The sequence below is a fragment of the Microcebus murinus genome, chromosome 16, assembly GCF_040939455.1.
Source record: "Microcebus murinus isolate Inina chromosome 16, M.murinus_Inina_mat1.0, whole genome shotgun sequence".
NCBI classification, from domain to species: domain Eukaryota; kingdom Metazoa; phylum Chordata; class Mammalia; order Primates; family Cheirogaleidae; genus Microcebus; species Microcebus murinus.
In genome coordinates, this window is record NC_134119.1 from 48,732,323 (window position 1) to 48,753,378 (window position 21,056).

Consider the following 21,056-nt stretch of genomic DNA (forward strand, 5'->3'; position numbering starts at 1 on the left):
CCACTAATTACAAAGCCCTGCTTAAATGTTTTTGGAAGCCTACAGTACCTTAAAACAGAGTTTAGATGCTGCTGATCGAAGACAAATGAGGTTCCTGAGGTCCAAAGACTTCCCGACCCGCCTGAGCTGATGCTGGGCCCATACTGGGCCCAGACTCCCTCATGGCTCTTCCCACAGCCAGGCCTCACAGCCCTGGGAAGACGACCCTCGGGCATGGTATCCTTCCAGGAGAAATGTGGGCCCAAATAGAAAACATCTAAATTCTGGGTCTTTCCTGGAATTAGCACTAGAAAGGTCTGATTTATAACTGTTCTGGTAGAGCACAGCAAAACAAACTTCCCAAGTCTGAGATGACGCAAAGCCCTTCTGGAGAGTGAAATGCCAACAGATGGGGGCAGGAGCCCACGCGCCCGAGAGGGTCAGTGTGGGAAGTGTGAGGTGACCAGCAGACGAGTGATTTCTGTCACTTGTCACCCTGAATTTCCAGGATCCAAGGCTTAGCGCTGTCAACCATGCCCATAAGTGGCTGGCAGATGAGGGGTACCTCTGACTACAGGGAGCCACCAGGACTCAACAAAAAAGACATAGGACATTTTTTCAAAGATCAGTCTTAATTGAATTCATTTATTATATGCTGACGTGAACTGAAAAAAATTTACATTACTCATTTACTGGTTAATTCCTTTGTGAAACTGATTTATTTCATTTCAACTAATAAAATATTTATACTTTATGATGACATTCCTCTTCTGTTCTCGTGCCAATGGCCACACATGAAGTTTAGACCTCCCAGTGGTGGCCCCGTCCAGAGGACACCACCCAGTGCAGAAGCTCGAGGACCCCAAGTACTGACCTCATGGGGAAGGCTCAAAAATGGTCCTAAACCCTCCCGCCAAGGCCAGGGTGGGGCCACCCAGAAACTGAAGACATAGTCCCTGAGCTTCAACTGAAGCAGCCCAGGGATGAGGACAAGGAAAAGGCTCTTCCCCAGCGGGGTGGGGGGTCCGAGGGTGCAGAATTACGCAGGGTTCATGGGGGAGGCGCCTCCTCCACCAGGGTTGGCACTCAGAGGCAGCCCTTTAAGCTGAAAAGAAGTCACATGAGACCTACTTTATATATCAGGCATAAACTGGGACATTATTAGCTATGGCAACCATATAGCCTGGGTTTTCTGGGATGGTTATGATTCTACATAATCTTAATAATAAAGATAATGTTAGATACAAAACTAAACACGATGTAGTGTTTGCACCTTTTATATTAATATGACTTTTGATATAAAACAATGAAACTTAAAAAGTCATTTGTCCTAAACTGAGGTTCCAAAACTCTGGTCACCATGCTGGTCCTGTGCCCAGCCAGGCAGGCAGTGCTCACCTGCTCCAGCCCTGCCGCCTCTGCTCTGGCAGCTCCATGGTGGAGTCAAAGCTGGGGGTGGGGTGCAACTCTGAGGGGGGACCCAGCCGTTTCCTCCATTCTCTTCCTGAAACTGGCTGGGTTAAGGTGAGCAAGCAGGAAACGGGGCCAGCACCTTGCTCTCATTAATTCGTTGGTCCTGACTGAATGCCTGCTCCATACCAAGCCCTGTTCTCGAGAACTGGATGCTCCAGCCCAGTCTCACCTGCCGGATGTGGTGGCTCACAGTATGGGCTTCCTAACCAGGCAAGGTGCTCTCCTTCCCATAAAGCTGTGGTAGTCACAGTATACTGACTTCATAGGGCTTTTGTAGGGACCACGTGGGAACAATGGTATGCTGACTTCACAGGGATATTGTGAGAACTCCCTTCCTTACTAAGTAACTTACGAGTTGCTTAACCTTTCTATAAAATTGTGATGACAACTATGTACGGACATTCATAGGAATAGTACCAGGCACATAGCAAGCATTCAATAATATTGATTGAATAAGTGGATCATTTTCCCCAAATACAAGCTGATGAGACAGTACAGGCTGAAAGGCATATAACGTCACATTTCAATGCATGCATAATTCTAAAATATTTTCTCCTTTAAAAAATTTAAACATAAATTTTAAATACCTATTGATCTGATTACCTAAAATTCTAGGCCTATCGCCCCTCCCCAAAGATAACCTATCTTATTAATTTGGTGTTGAGCATTCTGAATTTTTTCTATAATTTACCACAGAAACTCTGCATACTGTTTAGGAAAGCCCCTAAGTTTTATCTTGCTGAACTCCATTCATTCTAAAAGTTATACCTAGCCATGTGATATGCTTTGGGTTTTGTATTTAGATGATAACATCATTTGTGAATAATGATTATTTGGTTTTATTCCTTTTCAAATTTTAAAATTTATTTATTTTTCTTGTCTTATAGTGTTGGCCAGAATCTGTAACATGATGGTAAATAAATAGTTGCTGAGATAGGAAATATCCTTGTCTTATTTGTGGCCCTAACAGAGATGCTTCTAATATTTGACTATTAAGCATAACTTTAAAAAAAATAATGACTTTTTATCAGTAATTTTATCAGATACTACTTTGGCCTCTATTGTGATAATCACATGGATTTGCTCCTTTAATCTATTAATATAATATAATCAGTTAATTCCTGTAACATTCCTCCACTAAATTGAAAGCTCTAGGAAGGCAGGAATGTTGTTTTGTTCAACAAAGTCCCCCCAGTGTCTAGAGAGTTTTTAGAAGAAAGTGGGAGCTCAAAAAAATGAATGCTGAGTGAACAGTGACTTAAATGAAAATTCCTCAGTGTTGAACTATCCTTGCTTTTCTTATATAAACTATACTTCTTAAGAATGCATTTTTTTAAAAAAACAAAACAACATTGCTAGATTCAATTTGCTAACATTTTACTTAGAAATGTATATATTTGTTCATAAGTGAAATTGGCCAATAATTTAATTTTTATATGCCATTCAGTTTTGATATCAAGGATGTGCTAGTCTTGCAAAATGAGGCGCATAGCGTGCCATCTTCTATGCCCTGTGTGGCAGACAATATTAAGTTCAAATTAGGTGCTGCTCCTCTGTGTGGGAGGATTATTCAAGTCAGGCCTGGCCACACGCCGTCCTTTGGCCAGTGAATGTAAAACAGCATGACGTGTGCCCCTGGGAAAAGTGCTGGGGCCACGGCCCGACTCCCCTTGGCTAGGCCCACAGTGTCCCAGGTGGGAGCTGCTCCAATGGCCTGGCTGCTGCAGGGAAACACTCAGAACAAAAACAGAGCCAAATGCAACAGGCATGTGATATAGCACAAGTAAGAGTGAATTTTACTCTGTTAAATCCACTAGGGTTTGGTGTTAGTTGGTATTACAACATCGATGAACCTAAGCTGGCCAATATGCTCACTTATAAATTGGTTTGGACATGGTACCTTTTGGGGCATAGATCTATGACTTCCAAATCATTTTTGCCTATGCAGATTTATTTAATCAAAGTTTCTATTTCTTAAGTAAACTTTGATATTTATATTTTCCCAAAAGTTGCCCAAAAGGTATAATATTAAATTATTTACAGTTCTTATAGATTTAATTCTTGACTATAGATTAGATCCTTTTTCATTCTTGATGTTATCTTTGTCTTTTCTCTCTTGATCATACTTGCCAAAGACTTATCTTTTGTTTTATTATTTAGTTATATATTGTTTTGTTTTCCATTTTATTAATTTTTGCTTTTTTTTTTTTTTTTTTTTTTTTGTACTTTGAGTTGCTGTTTCATAATTTTTGCTTTTATCCTTATTATTTCCTTAATCTTAATTTGCATTTGTTTTGTTCTTCTATTCCTTACTTTCTTATGTTGAAAGCTTATTTCCTGTATTTTCAAATTTTTTCTAACATATACATTTAATGCTACCAATTTTTATCTGAAAACCACTTTGGCTATAGTCCCTGGTGTTGATAGTACTATAATTATAAACAGTTGTAAACTGTATTAGAATTTCCCTTTTAACTTTCTCCTTGATCCATGGATTATTTAGAAGTATAATTTTAAACTTTCCATTATATGTATGGACTCTTTTTTGTCATCTTTCTTCTTCTTTTTTTTTTTTTTTAGAGACAGGGTCTTGCTCTGCTGCCCAGGCTAGAGTGCAGAGGCACAACCATAGCTTGCTGCAGCCTCAAACTCTGGGCTCAAATGATCCTCCCGAGTCACTGGGATTACAGGTAACCCACTGCACCTGGCTCTTTTTGTTATCTTTTTGTGATTGACATTAATTTAATTACATCTACTGCTATCAGTAGATATGATTTGTATTGTATAAATATTGTTTTTAATTTGTAGCAACTGCATTTGTGGCACAGAATACTCCATAACATTGGTAAATGTTCTAGTATCTTTGGAAAAGTGTATTCTCTACTGGGTGTAAAGTTCTCTATGTATCCGCTAGATTTAATTTGTTCATTTTATGATTCAAATACTTTGTAATCTTATTATTTTTTTAATCGGCTTGATTTCTCAGTTTCTGAAAAAGGGCAATTATTATCTTCACTGGAGTACTTATCCACTTTGATTATAGTTCATCAATTTCTGCTTTACATATATGATACTACTTTTTGTGCACACTGTCCTCTTTACTGTGTCTGCTGCTTTTTCAATTTCTCTGATATTAATTCTTTTTTCTTAGTATTGCCTATTATATCTTCTTTCATTTCATTATTTTTAATCTTACATCGCTTGGCTTTTTTTGGTTGTTGTTATTGTTTTTTCATTTTTAGGGTCTTGCTGTATTGCTCAAGCTGGTCTTGAACTCATGGGCTTAAGTGATCCTCCTACCTCAGCCTCCAGAGCAGTTGGGACTACAGGCACGCGTCACCATGCCTGGCTTAATGTTGCTTGTTTTAAAATTGGATTGTTAACAATCTAAATGGAGAGTATTTTTTCCTTTGATGCTCTTTCTCTTCTGCTGACCTTGTAACCTCCTTCAGGACCTGTCCTGGGCTCTTTTCTCTACCCAGTCCCTGTAGGTCATTTTATTCAACTCCAGTGGTCAATTATATTGGAAATGCAATTAAGACAACATTAGTAATACTAATAAAGGCAACTATCATGTATAGCTCCTTAGTATGTACCAGGTATTGTTCTAAATCCCTCTAAGATGGGTCCTATTATTGTTCCCATTTTATAAAGGACAGAAGGAAGGCACATGGCCGGTCACAGCCGCTGGGTTCTCCCCAGGCCACGTGGCTCCAGCGTGTGCTCTCACTCCCTGCGCGTCCCGTTGCTCTTTCTTAAAGCGGCATCTCCAGCTGTCTGGTCTCCCACGTAGCTCAGAGGCTTAGACCAACCTATCTGCACCATCTCTATTACTCAAGTTTGCCAAGACATTAAATGCTCTTATTGCCACGTTATGTTTCTCCCTGGTGTTTCCCGGCTCGCAGACACCATTATCATCCCCGTCAGTCTTGGGGCTTCTCTCGCCTCACCGCGGTTGCTCACCAAGGACACCCAGACACACAGCCACTCTCTCTCGGTTTCCCTGAGCCTGCTCCATCTCAGCTTTTTCCCAGCTCTCCCCAGACTCACGGTGAGGTTAAGCTTAGCTCACCTTCCAGGCCTCAGCTCCGCTCAGCCACCCTGACCGCGGGACTGGACTGGGCCCTGCCATGCCACCCACTCACACAGCAACTCACTCTTCTGCCACAGCCAGCCTTGTGTCCCCCCACGCTGTGCCTGGCTGCCCAGAGGCATGTGTGGCCTTTCTACGGGCTTCGCTCGATGGGACCGGCCCCTCATACCTGCGTCCCTGTAGAGTCTGCTGCGTCACAGCTTCTCCATCAGCTGCTTTTGAACAACAGAGTCTATCTGAGGGTGACACGTTAGCCTGAAATAATCTCAATTCAACTGGTTTTAGATACTTGCAGAGGTCATTCATTTAGGAGAGAGAGTTTTTTTAATGTCAAACCAACACAAATTTAGTATCTATCCCTGGGAAAACAGACTCAAGACATTGAGAGCAAGACAGTCAGTGACTACACAATGAGGATCACATATGTACAATTACAATTTTAAAAACCCAATTGTCTGAATGTTGACGGCTGTTTGTGACTTGTGATAACATTTCCAATAAAAGCATTATATGCAGATTCCTAAAGTGTTATATCTCAACCAGCTCAGAGGCAAAGAGGGCTCTGGACAGCTGCCAGTGACTTAAAAATCAGATCCAAAATGTATAAGGAAATGGGAGGGCCAGGAATAAGCAAGGCAATCTTGAAGACCAGCACCATGAGCGCTCTACCACCAGATGTCCAAATGCACGACAAAGTGACAGTGATTATGGCATGGAGTCCTGATCTAGGGACAGACATAGAGGCCAGAGGAAGAGAACACAGAGGCCTGAGACAGACCACAATATATGATTACCTGATAAAGGTGTGGCTTCAAGTTAGTGTGGAAGGATCAACTTTTCATTAAATGAAGCTGAGACAGCTGTTTACCACACAACAAAAAAAGGAATCTTACCCCTACCCCACACCATACACAAAAAATCACTTCCAGATGGATCAGAGAATTAAATGTGAACAATAAATCAATAATGGTTTTACCTTTATGGTGTTGGGGAGGGCAAAGCCTGCTCTAAAAGGACATAAAAAGCATTCATTACCCTAAAGGGAAAGAGATAGACTGAATTATATTAGGAACTTCTGGTCATCAAGAGGCAGCACTAAGAGAGTGAACAGGTATAGCAGAGCTTACCTGCAAACATACATCCAACATAAATACATAAATCCAAAATACCGGGTATGTCCACATCGAGCCAGCACTCTGTATCCATGGATCCCACATTCACAGATTCAACGAAGTGTGGATTTCATGTGGCATTCATTAGTACATTATATTAGGTATTATAAGTAATCTAGAGATACTTTGAGGTATACAGGAGGATATATGCAGATACTACACCATATTATATCAAGGATTCAAGCATCCACAGACCACAATCTAGGGGATTCCTAGAACCAATCCCCTGCAGATACCAAGAGACAACTGTACATAAATCCAACACAAAATCATTTCCAGAATATATTTGTAAATTTTTCTATAAATCAATAAGGAAAAGCAGACAACATAATAGAAAAATAAGCACAAGTCTCGAACAGACACTTCATAAAAGAGGATATTCAAATGGCCAAAAATACTTGAAAAGGTGCTCAATTCAGTATCATCAGGGGATTGCAAACTGAAACTACAATCCAATGCCCCATATAGGTATTTGAAGGGCTAAAATGAAAACAGACAATACAGTGTTGCAAGGATGTAGAACACCCAGAATTCTCAGTGTGTACGCTGTAAAACTGTTTTGGAAAACTAGCAGTATTTACTACAGCTAAATATATACAAACCCATGGCCCAATCTATCACAGCAGAAATGTATGCACATGACTACCCGGAAGACCTGCACAAGCATGCTGTATATTTGCAATGGTCAGAAGGCAAAACCACCACAGAAGACATCAAGAGTAGAATGGAAAGACAGCGCCGAGTTCACGCAACAGAGAAGGCACAGCTAGGAGAGCAAACAGTTCCCAGTGCACGCCTAGGTACAAAACTCACAAGACTAACGTGACACGAAAGAAGCCAGGCACGATATCATACACTCTGCCTGGGTCTTTTGTATAAGTTTAAAACAGGCAAAAGTAACCAATGTGTTACCAGTCGGGTGAGTGGTCCCCCCTGGGGGTGGCAACTGAGGGAGCCCACAGGGCTTCTCTGGGTGCCGGTGACATTCTGTTTCTTGGGCTGGGTGCTAATACCACAGGTGTGTTCATTTTGTGAAAACCCCTCAAATTGTCCATGGTGTGTGTACTTTTCAGTGTGTAAGTCATTCTTCAATAGAAGGTTTTCATTACTTGAAAAAGTTTTTAACAAAAATGCATCTGAATAAAACAGTTTCATGAAATGTGAGAAGAACTACTTTTTTAAATTAGTATCATTTATTTAAACATAATAATTTGCATTTCATATATTCAGATTAGCCCAGATTCAATTTTAGGGGACTTTGTCACTGGAAAAAAAATAAAGGGCTGCCACATGCAGATGGCTGTCCTGTGACACAGATGGCACCTGCTGTGCTGGACATGCCCAGGTGACTGAGCAGACGGCAGGGCAGGCGCTGTGCATTTGTGCTCTTGTTCTACCCCAGCACCTGGGAAAGTGACCAAAACAAAAAAGACTCATTGAATGAGTCCCGGATGCAATGCCAAGGAAGGGCAGTCGTCTGAGGATGAAGAGACCAAGTTCAGAGTAAAGCTGGCAAGAAGGGCCACTGGTGCCCTGCGGCCCAAGCAGAGGCTTGTCTCTGCACCTGCTGTTCCCCAGCCATGAGCAAGACACACGGAGCCAGGCTAGGTCCAGGTTGGGATGGGCGCCTTCCTCCCCAGCCCCAGCTGTCTCCCAGCACTCTCCAAGAGAAACCCCCAACGGTGTCAGCAACTTGAGCTTGATTAATGTGAACTAACTCAAAAGGAAGCCTTTCTAAGCCAGTAAAATAGTAAATGATGTCAGGATTCTCAGATTTGGCTGCTCTTGATGTTTGAAAACATTTATATAAAAGCTTTTTGTGACCACAGAACCATGACAAATGACCATCACAGATATTAGCTCCCGGAGCGTCACCCTGCCTGCCGCTGTTCACAGCAGACTCACTTACCCAAGCACCCGCAGCCCCTTTCTGACGTGATGAACACTGTTCACACCCCAGGAGGCAGAGCCCCACTGGACAAGGCGCACACACCATGACAGGCCGACACAGCTGGCCTAAAGTACGCACCCAAAACCAAGGACGGCCCTCAGCTAACTATGCTCCGGGCCACGGTCCCTGAGCTTCCAGGAGCCACACACAGAGATCTTTGTGCAAACAGTGGTGGTAACACCAGCACACCATGCAGTGGGCAAGTACACGGCTGGCGCCAGCCACAAGCTCAGAATGCAGGCCCTGTCGCCAACCGCCTGGCCTCGCAGGCAGCCTGCCCTCCAGGGCCATGGCTCTAAGGTAGACAAGAGGCACATGGAGCCCACCTGATGCGGCTGCAGTGAGGACTGAGTGCATTGAACACGCTGCGCAGGGAGTGCCCCTGCACCCACCCATACCAGCCATGCACACCCCCCCCCCCCCCCCCCCGTGTCAGGAGACCCACTGAATACCACATGCCTATGCCTGGGGCCTCTCTGCGTGGTGCCAGGCAAGCCAGGAGTCCCTACCCCAAATTCTCTCCATCAGAAGGGCCTTCCTGGAGAGAGCAGTGGCAGTGCTGCCGAGGACTGGCCAGGCTGGGCCCCCTAACACCAGAAGGCAGCGCCCAGTGTGACATGTGACGACCACAGATCGACTCCTGCTATATTCAGGGAAATACTCCAATATTTCATCTCATTGCTTCATTCTGATGCTCTGACTTTTTATAATTGAATGCTTTATAAAGTCTACCAGAACGTTACAGGAATGCGAAGGTAATCAAAGCTCACGAGAATGGGGAATGTTCAGTGACTGACTGCGTCCCGCGCCCAGCACTGTGCCGGGCAACGGCTACTCCGGCCCCTGGGACACGAGAACCCACTCTCTCTGGGTTGTAAGGGCACCTTTTATCTTACAGGTAATGGGAAGTTACTGAAGCTCATTATTAAGAAACTGTCATGACCTGGATTTTGTTCTGAATTTTACAGACCATATCCTATAAACAGAGTGAAAAAAATTATATCACAGAGTTCTGTCTGGCCCTGAGAGCGTATTTGGGACTGGACTTTCCCTCCTGCCACTAAAATAGAAAACTAGACAAAACGTGCAGGCACCGGCTCTCAAACACGGGGCACAGTGAGCACAAGACTGTGACTGCTGATGGAGAAGCGCCCGGAAGCTGAGCCCTGTGACAGCCCACTGTCTGCCAGGAGGCACTTGGGGAGCCACAGCGGGTAGCTCTTCCTGAGAGTTGAAGAGACAGAGATCAGAGCCAGGGAAGGCCAGGGTGGCTGGAATGTCCAGGTGCCAGAAAAGAGCTAGTGGACAAAGGGCCGCGGGAACTCACAGGAGCCCAGGGGCCTGGCTGAATTCTAAGCGGTGCCTGCGACAGGGCAAGGCCCCGTGGAGCAGGGCAGAGAGCAGCCAGGAGCCGCAGGCCAGCAACTGCCTCCCACACAGGGCTGGGAGTGTCTGGTTCCAGCCGGTGCCTGTTGAGTACTCAGCCTTCAAAGGACGCCCCATAGGTGCTGGGCTTAAGTAAAGGGGCTAAGCTAGCCCCAGAGTAACAGCTACTTTAGATTTGCTGTAAAAAATAAAAAAGGCTTAAAAAAAACCTTGAAGGGATTAACCCAACCCCAAAGCAGCTTCACTGCCACCAAACCAACCTCTGTGCTCTCTGAAGGAGGACAACCCAGCACCCAGTCAAAAATGACTAGACAAGATGCAAAACATGTGACCCATAAAAAACCAGTCAGTAAAGGGATAGACAATGCGTCTAGGACTCTGCGTGTCTTATACATAGAACACACGTGCTCACAGTGCAAAGGAAAGCTCACAGAACTCCGTAGAGAGAAATGAAAGGACAGAAGAATTTTTGCAGATGAAAAACCGTCTTTGTAATGAAGCATTCACAAGATGAAATTATGAGCATATTTGACACTGCAGAATGAACTTAGAGCAAAACCACTATGAAACATGATGTATATAGAGAAAAAATAAGACTGAAAATGAAAGAGCCTCCATGACCTGCAGGAACAATCAAGTGGTCTGACATGTAATTAGAGTCTGAAAGGCAGGAAGCAATGAGAAAGTATGTGAACCTTGACAAATCCCAAACAGAATAGCAGACAAAACCAACCCAAGTTTCGCCATAATCAGATTGCTGAAAACCAACTATAGAGAAAAGTCTTCAAAGTTTTCTTTTAAGTGGTACAGCCAGAGGGGACACCTTCCTGCAGCTTATCTAGCCTCGGTGGAGCATTTCCCAAATGTCACCAAAGCTACTCAGTACTTTGGCCCATCAAACTTTCAACCCAATCTACATAACACTTTCTTCCAGCAACTTTATACATATTGTGAGGGTGAGTCTGTTAGCTTTCGGAACACTTTGAAAGCCCAAAAGTAAACTTTCAGAAGTTTAAAACAATATTAGTTATGGCAGTAAACTATTAAAGTATAACACATACAGGAAAGTGCACAAATCCTAAGAGGCCCGATCCATGGGTGTTCACAAGGGAACACACCCGTGTAACCAGCTTCCAGACTGAGAAGCCGAAAGAGGAGTGGCCCCCACGTCCCTCCTGGAGGTCATGCCCTCTGATGGTAACCCTGAATCACTAGACAGTACTGGCACTGTTCCTCGTGCCTAAGCTTTCATGAGAGAGGGTTTTGTTTTGTTTTGTTTTTTACCCAAGAATCAAACTAATATAGTCCCTTAGAGTGGGAAGGAGTCACACCTGTTCCAGGTATAGCCTCTGGGGAGGAGGAGGAGAGAATGCAGGAGAGGCACAGGGACTCCCATTGTCACTCTAGTGCTTTAGAATAAACTCTCAAGCAAACATCCCCAGTGTCAGCATGCGTTAATCCTAGAAGGCAGGTATGTGGTCATTGAACTTCTGTTTGCTTGAAAAAAATTTTGATAATATAAATAATTACTAATAAAAACTCTCCCCAGATATCTTGTAGAACTGGAAAGAAGTAACATTGGAAGGCATCTTGGCAGAAATCAAGTCTCCATGCTTCCAAAACCAAAAATCTACAGTCTGACTCATGTTTACAAATACTAATACAGTATTCCATACCCTATAAATACACTGTGTTATTCTGGGCATAATTTTCAAGTCCAAAAGCAAACCATAAAGAATGTGATAAATCAAAGTAAAGGGTTCTGGGGGAGGGAGGAAAGGGCATTTATTGAAACCTTAAAACTGTACCCCCATAATATGCCGAAATAAAGAAAGAAAAAAGAAAAAAGACAAAGTAAAGGGTTCTGGCTAAATCAACTGCTCTCACATAGCACGCTGCAAATTAAGATTCTGTTTCTGCTATTTAGCAAACATTGCGGAAAAATGTGAATTAGGCTACATTATTTTTCTGATGAGGAAAATGTGAATTTACCAAATAATTCTCTATAAATACCCATGGTACTGTTTTTTGGTTGTTTTTTTTTTTTTGCTATTTTTTTTAATTTATTTTTTTTATTTCAGCATATTATGGGGGTACAGATTTTAAGGTTTCAATAAATGCCCATTTCCCCCCCTCCCATGGTACCGTTCTTAAGCTTTTTACATATCCTGTTCTCTTTCATAATTTTATAGAATACAAATTGATTTGTCAAAAATATTAACTATTGTAATACTTTATATTTTAAAGATGGACGTAGTTTAAGTTCCCCAAAACTAATCTGGCAGGGTGAGTGACCCTCCCCGTCAGGCAGCCGTGGGTAAGTGCTTCCCAGGCTGCAGCGCTCGGCTCGTTCCCCGACAGCCACCTGCGGCACAGGCTGGGACGCATCCGTGAGGCCTGGAGCAAAGACGAAGACGTGAGACTAAGGAAGAGAAATGACTTGCCCCGGAGGTCAGCCTGTGAGCTGGGGTTAAGGGTGGGACCCACGTCTTCACCCGTGGCCAGGCAGAACCCAGGATGAAGTCAGCCGAGGGACTCTGGCCGGTGGCAGGGCAGCATGGGAGCTTTCTCCACAGTTGTCACCAGGCATTTCTGCCTTTGTGTCCTTCCCAACAGGATGCTGCTAAATCTGTCTGCTTGCTTTCTGACAAGGTTTCACTACCAAACAGAAACAACGCTGCAAGCCACTGTCCTAAGCCAAGTCTCACTCCGACACTCTGGCTATGTCTTCTGACTATCACAAGTGCTACAGTTCAATCATTCACTCAACAAACAGTCCCTGTGCCAGCCGCTGCACTCAGCACCGCAGACAGCCCTGAATGCCACGTGGAGGTCAGTTTCGGGGGGAGGGGAGCAGGCAAAAGCAACGCTACAGATCAATAATCAAAACGCAGCTCCCTGACTGATGAGTGGATAAAGAAAATGTGGTGTATATACACCATGGACTACTACTCAGCGATACAAAGAATGAAATGTCTTTTGAAGCAACCTGGCTGGAACTGGAGGCCATTATCCTAAGTGCCAAGAGAGGGGCCCAGTCCGGTGCCAGGCAGATGACTGCTGCTGCCGTGGGGCAGGCGTTTAGGCGAAGGGAGTAGGAGAGACAGGCAGCCACAGAGACAGCGACGAGACTGAGATCTATGTGGAGGGACGAGTGGACAGGCCATAGAGTGGACAGGCCACCCGAGTGGACAGTATGCTTGGGGCGGAGCCGAGTCATCCAAGCTACGCAGGACACAGGGACACAGGGATGGGGACCTGGGACCAGCCTGCATGGAGGGAGGCTGGTGAGGCTGGAGTGTTCATGGAGTGGCCAGAGTGAGGTGCCATTTAGACAGGCTGTGGGCCCCAAAGCCAGAGCCACACTCATCTACTGATGCCCCAGTGATTACACACCCACACCTGCCCAAGGAGGCGCTGCCAGGGTGTACTCCGTGGCAGTCTCAGCTTCTCAGCCTCCAAAGCACATCCAGCCACAGCAGAAAACATCCTACTCTTTCAAGATATTAGTCCTGGCAAAGCTCTTGGCACAGAGCTCTAACAGTGAAAAACATTATGAGAATAAGCTTTGTAATAACCCAGCTGCACTGTACAAAAACCCAGAATCAGGAAATCGGAAGGTTCTTCTTCCATTAACAATTAGAAGGTCTTACTTTTACCTATTTCTTAGTGATTTATGCTCTCCCCTAGATGGCCCTCACGCTTCTGTGTGATTTGTCTGGATGATGTCCCATGGGCAGTTACAACACTGGGCATTCTTCCTTCCCTCCAGCCAGCACCTGCTCCCTGTCCCTCCCCCTCGGGCCCTGGCTGCCCTCCGCAGAGACCAACCTCTGACCCTTCCTCCTAGGATGGTCTTTGGTTAGGAGGGGGCAGACATCATAGGCCTACTCCCTTCTGAGAAAGTGAAAAAGCACACCCCAAGTTGACAAAGATTACAAAAATAGCATTGTCCAACTTCTTTAAAATAAAGCCACAAAACTATAGAGCAAAAACATAAACAGTAAAAGTATAACACGTGACATGGAATAAAACAGTTATTAAATTAGAGCAAATTATCTCACTGGAATGGTTAATTGAACAAAAAATATTTCAAACTGAGCAATTTATTAATCACCAAAGCTGGCCTGGATGACTAGGTAGGCACAGCTGCCACCTGGCACAGGGCACTCTCCTGCCATCCAAGCAACTCCTAAGTCCCTATTGGAACACACACTTCCCCACAGAAACAGTGTGGTGCTCGAGTTCCTGGGCTCCCCTTGGTGAGCCTGAACCCACCACTGACCGCAAACTATGTAAATATCTTTGTGTGGAAACACCCCGAGATTCTGTCAGGACCCTCTGAGCGATCTCCTGTCACTGCTGCAGAGTGCGGGGTTGGGGGGACAGGGCCCCTCTTTCTGCCTGAGGTGGGGGCATCCCCGTAAGCCAGTATGGGAAAGAATAGCAGGAGCTGGGGAGGGGAGGGTCCAGTGCCAGGTGGGGCTCTCCAGGAGAGGTGCAGAAAATGGGGGACCCCTAGGCCTGAGCCCCGGCGCTCCACCTGCACCTACATGACCTTGATCAGTTTCTCCCACTCTGCCTTGGTGCCCCACCTATAACAATGGCAGGATATAATAACGACCTAGAATTAATTTTAAATTTTTTTATTTTTTTCCCATCAGATTGCTAATGTGCCGATGTAACAAGGTTTGAGGAGGCACATCTCAAACATGAGCATGAAAACCCAAATATCACCCTTATGAACCATAAAAGGGCCTGAGATTTAATCTCGAAAAGTTCACGGCCACCATGAAGAGAATGTAACACATCAAGAATGGAGTGAGGTCTGGAATGGATACAGATCTGAGATCTTTCCCCTAGATGGAAAACGGTGTGACAGGGGTGGGTGGCATGGCCCAGGGAGTGCGTGCGGAGCAGCAGTAATAGGGAAAAGGCAGCTCTGCTGCTGCCTTACCACGTGACCCTGGAGGTCAGACCTAGAATTAACATGCAGATTAAATGACATAACTCTTTTTTTACTCTTACAATCACTAAAGAAACTGAAAATGGAAAAATAACATGAAATACTGGTACAGGTCCTGAAATTCAGGGTGTACTCGGGAAGCAACCCCTTCCCCCTCCCCTCCCCTCCTGCAGCAGGGGACTCCCCACAGCGGGGGTCTGAAGTGGAGGGCAGAGGGGACCAGGAAGAGGGAACCCCCAGGGGCAGGGGATCCCCATCACCCAGCCAGAGCACCACTTCCTCAAAGGACTACAGAGCTAGCGGTCTGGGGGTAGGGTCTTCCCACACTTGGGAAGCGTAGGTCTTTAAAAATTATAAAATGGACTGCATAATAAAATTCCCTGCACCTACTGCTGACACAAGAAAACTTTTAGAGGTAAATAAGGATTATCATATATGATTAAACATATTAAGTAAACCTCTCAAATTTATATATTTCCTGCAGAAATGAATGTCTTCCACCAGAAAAGAGAAGTCAGAACACAGTAGAAAATGTTATGAAAACCATTCACTTTTATCATGGACTTGGTTACAGGTCCTATTTCTTTTTTTTTTTTTATTTCGGCATATTATGGGGTTACAGATTTTAAGGTTTCAATAAATGCCCATTTCCCCCCTCCCCCCAAAAGTCTGAGTCTCCATCATGACCATCCCCCAGATGGTGCACATCTCACTCATTATGTATGTATATACCCGCCCCCTCCTCCTCCCCCCTGCCCTATTTCTTTTCATCAAGGAGGTTTTCCCACTCTCAGCTTAAGACTGATCAAGTGACACGATTATCACTGTGCGTAAACTGGGAAACACGATTCCTTTATTCAAAAAGACACATCCTGAACATGCAAGCGGTAGGCTCTGTCCAGCCTCGACTTGCAGTACAAACACGTCTGTCCAGCAGGGTTGCCCTCCTCTCGCTGCCCACGGAGCCACCTAGCAGCACCGGGCACCGGGCCTCTGCGCTCCGTGTCCTGGCAGGGGACAGCAGCCCTTTTGGGGCCCCAGGACCGAGACTGGCAGCTGTGGGATGACAGAAAGTTTCAAGAAAACTACACTTGGCCTCTCTTTAACCTGCAATCAAAGAGGGCAGCCTCCACCGACGCTGTCGCCTCTCGGCAGCTGTGGCCCGGGGTCTGCACTGCGGACCGACCACCCCCGCACGCGAGCGAGGACAAAGGGCTGAGCCTGTGCGACACCACGTGACCCAGCCCCAAAGAGAGGAACGGACAGAAACACGTAAAACACAACAACAAAACTTGTGAGCATAAGGACTTTTATGAGTATTGTAAGAAATGAGGAATATTTGGAAGAGACTCTCCAAATCATTTTGGAGAGTTTTTTTTTTTTTAAATCATCAAACTAAAACGATAAGGATTACACTGGAGAAATCTTCAGTGAACTAAGACATTTCTGGGTATTTCCTTTTTCAATCAGTCCCTTTAAAAGAATTCCTGAGCATAAAATTATTCAAAGACAGAAAGTTTTTGATTCCTCTTTATCCCACACTCTCAATTCACCTACTGTCCTTCTCCTAAGAAAAGGAAACGGAGCAGCCTGGAGTCTCACCCAAATTTCCAGAATTGCTCAAATTCAGCAAGCTCTTTGAAGTCTTAACTTGCTGGTTTAAAAGCTGGTTATACAACAAGGGAACAGCAAACACACGTTGCAACTTGTCAACTCAGGCATGCGATGGGAGGGACAGCAGCCCAAGCACGTGCCCCGGCCCGGACGACCACGGATGTGCTAGCACTGTAGTTCCCAGCCCCCGGCCGTGGCCCAGCACCGGTCCGTGGCCTGTTAGGAAACAGCCACACGTCACCTCCTGAGCTCGGCACCACATCCACCCCACAACCCCCCACCCCCACCCCCAGTCTGTGGAAAAACTGTCTTCCATGGAACCCGTCCTGGTGCCAAAAAGGTTGGGGACCACCACTCTAGCACACTCGTGCTCAGGCTCACCACACTCCTCTGTAGTGAGCAGCTTCCGAACACAGACCACGGCCACCAGGAGGTGACAGAAAGTGCCCCCCAAATTCACCACAACTAAAACTCTCCCACAAAGGGACAGGGAAAGGCAAAGAAAACATGTTTTTGAGTGTCAAATGACAAAGACTTTCACAATTTGAAAACTTTGTTAAAAATAATAAAATATACATCAGAAATCGTGACTTACCACCATCAGACACAGTTGCAGACTGAAAGAAAAGAGAGAGAGACATGAGTTAATTAAGCCTCATGACAAAACTCAGGAACAGTACGTCCATTGAGGAACAAAACTGGAAGCTTCTCTGGAAGGTCCTTAGAGACGTTCTCCAGGTGCAGGGTCTGAGAGGGCCAGACTGCTCGTGAGTCAAGAGCTACAGTCCCACCTCCAGAGTGAACTCCGCCCAAACTGGGTGACACCCAACAAGAGGAAGTCATCGTCATTTTCATTTGAAAAGAACAAACCCCAGCATGTCTGATATTGCTGTCTTATTAACAGCCTCAGTGAAAGGAACTCAGCAGACTTCAGAATGATCAGCCCTGTTGCTGACACACAGCATTAAGGAGGAGGGCAGTGGACCAGCAACCCCTGGGCCTGCCTGCTTTAACGTCCCCCAGCATGGGCAGGGGTGTGCCCCATGCCAGACACTGTCCCGAGGTCACATACACACACACCAGCATCACCTCCACCCCAAGGGCCCAGGGAGGTGACATAACCCAGAGGTGGTGGCAGAGAAGGCGTCAAGCCTAGAGCCATGCCCAGCCACCCACCCAAGCAGTGCAAGAGTGGCCGCAAGCAAGTGGGCTAGGGAGAAGTTTCCAAGGAGGGGCCTGGAAGAGTGGAAGAGGCTAGAGGGGTGGAGGGAGGCTGGCTTCCAGGCACCAGGGACAAGAATGAACAAGCTGCACAGGAGAGCTGGCTGTGGCCAGGCATGACAGACACTCAGAACAGCAAAAACTACCCAAGTTCTTTGACAGGAAGGGTGCATGGAGAACTCGGAAGACCTTCTGGGGATGCACATGCAGGACAACCGGCCAGGGACACCAGTGCCAGGAGGGAGAGGAATCGGGGAGGGAGGGGGGCTGAGGAAGTGGGGGCACACCAGGGCACACGGGAGCTGGAGGAGCTGGGGGCAGCATGATTGGAAGGGCCCAAGCAGATTGGAAGAGGCTGTGCCACGAAGGCCCCCAAAGCAGCCATGCTGGACAAGCAGGAGCTGGACGCTGACCAGGACCCTCCCAGCTCCTGTGGGGAGAGTAAACCTGCCTCCTGGTTGGCCACAAGGGAGTCCTGGGCTCACCTCCCCAGATCCCTGGGATCTGGCCTGGCCAGGTGACAGCACCCCCAGGACTTGGCCTGGGAGGGGTTCACACTCCTGTCCTCTCTCTGTAAAGGCAGAGGTGGCCACAGAGAAACTCACGAAAAAGGTGCCATCTCTAGCCAACCTGGCACACCCACCAGCACTTCTCCCTAAATCCTGGGCCACCCCAAAAAGTTGAGGTCATTAGGGGTTTTAAGATCCCTAAGGCCAATTCCAAACAAGTGAGCCCCAAGGGAACCCCTGAAGGCACCACCCACCCTCCACTGGGGAGGGAAAGGGTATAGGCAGTTCACATTTGGAAATGAGTACCCCATGTCCCTGGGCTCTGTACCTCCTGTCCCGCCATCCCATCACTCAGCACCTGGCCCCAGGCCTGCCTCCAGCCTGCCTCAGAACACAGCTGCCCCCTGCTGTCCATGCAGACTTGCTGTGGAAGAACCCCGCCCCCTTCCCCTGGGGCGACTTGCACCTGCAGAACTAAGAGCGTCCACCCTCACGGTCCAACAGGGTGTGCCCTCGGACGGCCAGAGGGAGCCATTTTCTGACAATCGCTGCTTCAAACCATCGTTGTCCCAGGTTCAGAAACCCAGAAACCCAGTTTTGGAGTATCCTGCCACCATGACACATTTTCAATAGCAAAAACTCACTCAGTGCACACCCACTTTTTAACTTTTTTCTTATCAGACAGGAAGGTGAAAGAGCAGACAGCTGGCGGCCAACGCATGGCCCTCAGCAGGGCTGGCTTTGTCACAGGGCTGCAGGCAGGACCACTTCACAGCGCTGCCACTCTTCCCACACCCACAATAAATCCCCTATGATCACGGTATAATCTACATAACGTAAAAAGCAAATTACTACCTTGAGATTATGAAAACAGATTCTGCAAGCTGTACACAAAGTCAGAAATACTGTCAATAATAACATCTGAAAAATTAATCATAAAATGTGAAAGTAGTGATTCACCTCATGTCACATGCATGATTAAAATTACATTCTCAGAATTTGGCAGACTGAACAAAGCACACTTGAAAATCTCTACACACACAGCACCTACACTTCCCAAATTAGCTGGAACTCAAGAACCAGGAAAGAGGGGTGTCCCAGAAGCCCAAGAGAGACTGGAGGAGAAGGTGGCAGTGGGGCGTTTGCAAGGCGGGGCGGGACAGTGCTGTGCTAGCGTGCCATGGGTGAGGCTGCTGCAGCAGACCCCTCCAGGAGGCCTCCCAGGCAGGTAAAGTTCCATAACCACAATTTTTTTCAAGTACAATTTATCTTTTCAAAGAGTTTTAAATTTATAGAAAGGTTTATTTTAAAAAGACACTGCAGAGGCAAACATGCTATTCAACACACTGCCGCTCCAAAACAGTAAAGGGGAATCCCCGAGAGAGATGAGAAGAGAACAGAGCTGCGAGCAGTTAGCGAACACCAGCACCACTAGGGCCAGGTTCCCAGCATGCACTCAGCCACGGTACAGTTGTCCACTCCATACAAGACTCTCCAATTTGACCACAGTCCTCAAAAGGGCAGAGTTGTCCTGGGGCAGAGATGTGTCAACTCCCAGTATTAGCAAGCACAAATCCTTCTGGGAAAAAGCAGCCCAACTGAAGCCCTTAGGTGTTCCAAAATATGAGCTTACAATCAAAAACCTAAGGAAAAACCCACCACAGGTAGAAGTCAGTAGGAACAACAATTAAACTAAAATAGAATGTTAAATAACTATGAAATTATAAAGAAATAAAAGTTACAATAAAAAAGAGGAAATTAGGGGGCAGATCTGAAAAATAACCATATAGAATGTTTGATAATGAAAAATATAATGGTTGAAGTTAAAGATTCAATAGATAAGTTGAACAGAGTTTACATGGTTGAAGAGAGAACTTGGAAACTGGAAGACAGAACTGAAGAAAATCACCTGACACAGCACAGGGAGATAAGGCATATAAAATAAGCAGCAGGGAGTAAGAGGATGAATGGCAGTCTAATCAGAGCCTAGAAGGGGCCACGTGGGGAGTATAAGATGCTAAGAGAAAGGAGACTAATTTCTTTTTCCAGAATGAGAGCAGTTATGAAGATATTTACAGATAACCCATCCTGAAAGAGCCCATCAGCCACAGGCCATCCCTTGAGGAACTTCTCAAGGCTGCCCACCAGGGAGATGCAAAGGATCCTGGACTCTGAGCTAAGAGGCTTCCTGGGAGTTCCATTTGTGTCTCAACTGTTCAGCTATTTACAGGGAGGGACTCAAAATCTACGAGCCACAGCCTCAAATGATGCATGTCCTTCCTTTCTCCCAGTTTTGGTAGCCATTCCAAAAGTATACTTTCTAAACCCCAAACTCTAAGGAACGTTCTAGACATCTGGGGAGCTCCAGGCTGGTGTACTCTGTGCTCTGAAGACTTACCAGGGGCCTAGTAAGGACTTGGAGGTCATGCATAATCCCCTACACCACATCTTCTCAAGGCCCCTAACCTCTGCATATAAGTATTTGATAAAAAATAAATTGGCACTGAAATTGCTCCTAACACATACGAATGTGAAACATGTTCACCTGAAAGCTAGTGACAGAGCCCTTCTTGCTCATGGTTTCCACCGTCTCTGACAACTGTTTACAGCCCAACTAAACACTGAGAGAAAGATCGATGGGGCATGCTTTAAAGTTGCTTGGACAGAAAACCACTGTCCTCCTCCAAGTTTA

The 21,056-nt window shown here is 45.9% G+C and overlaps 1 protein-coding gene and 1 non-coding gene across 4 annotated transcripts in view; both read right to left on the reverse strand.

Moving 5' to 3' along the window:
* Positions 1-21,056, reverse strand: part of RGS12 (regulator of G protein signaling 12) — a 150,371-nt gene that overhangs the window by 32,244 nt on the left and 97,071 nt on the right. For all 3 annotated transcript variants that reach the window (XM_075992877.1, XM_012737346.3, XM_075992878.1), the window contains one exon: positions 17,230-17,251. In XM_075992877.1, coding sequence (XP_075848992.1) covers positions 17,230-17,251 — 22 coding nt within the window. The remainder of the gene's footprint in view (positions 1-17,229; positions 17,252-21,056) is intronic.
* On the reverse strand, positions 14,713-14,812 carry LOC142861543 (small nucleolar RNA U13). The gene has a single exon (XR_012912769.1). It is a non-coding gene; the product is annotated as a small nucleolar RNA U13 (small nucleolar RNA).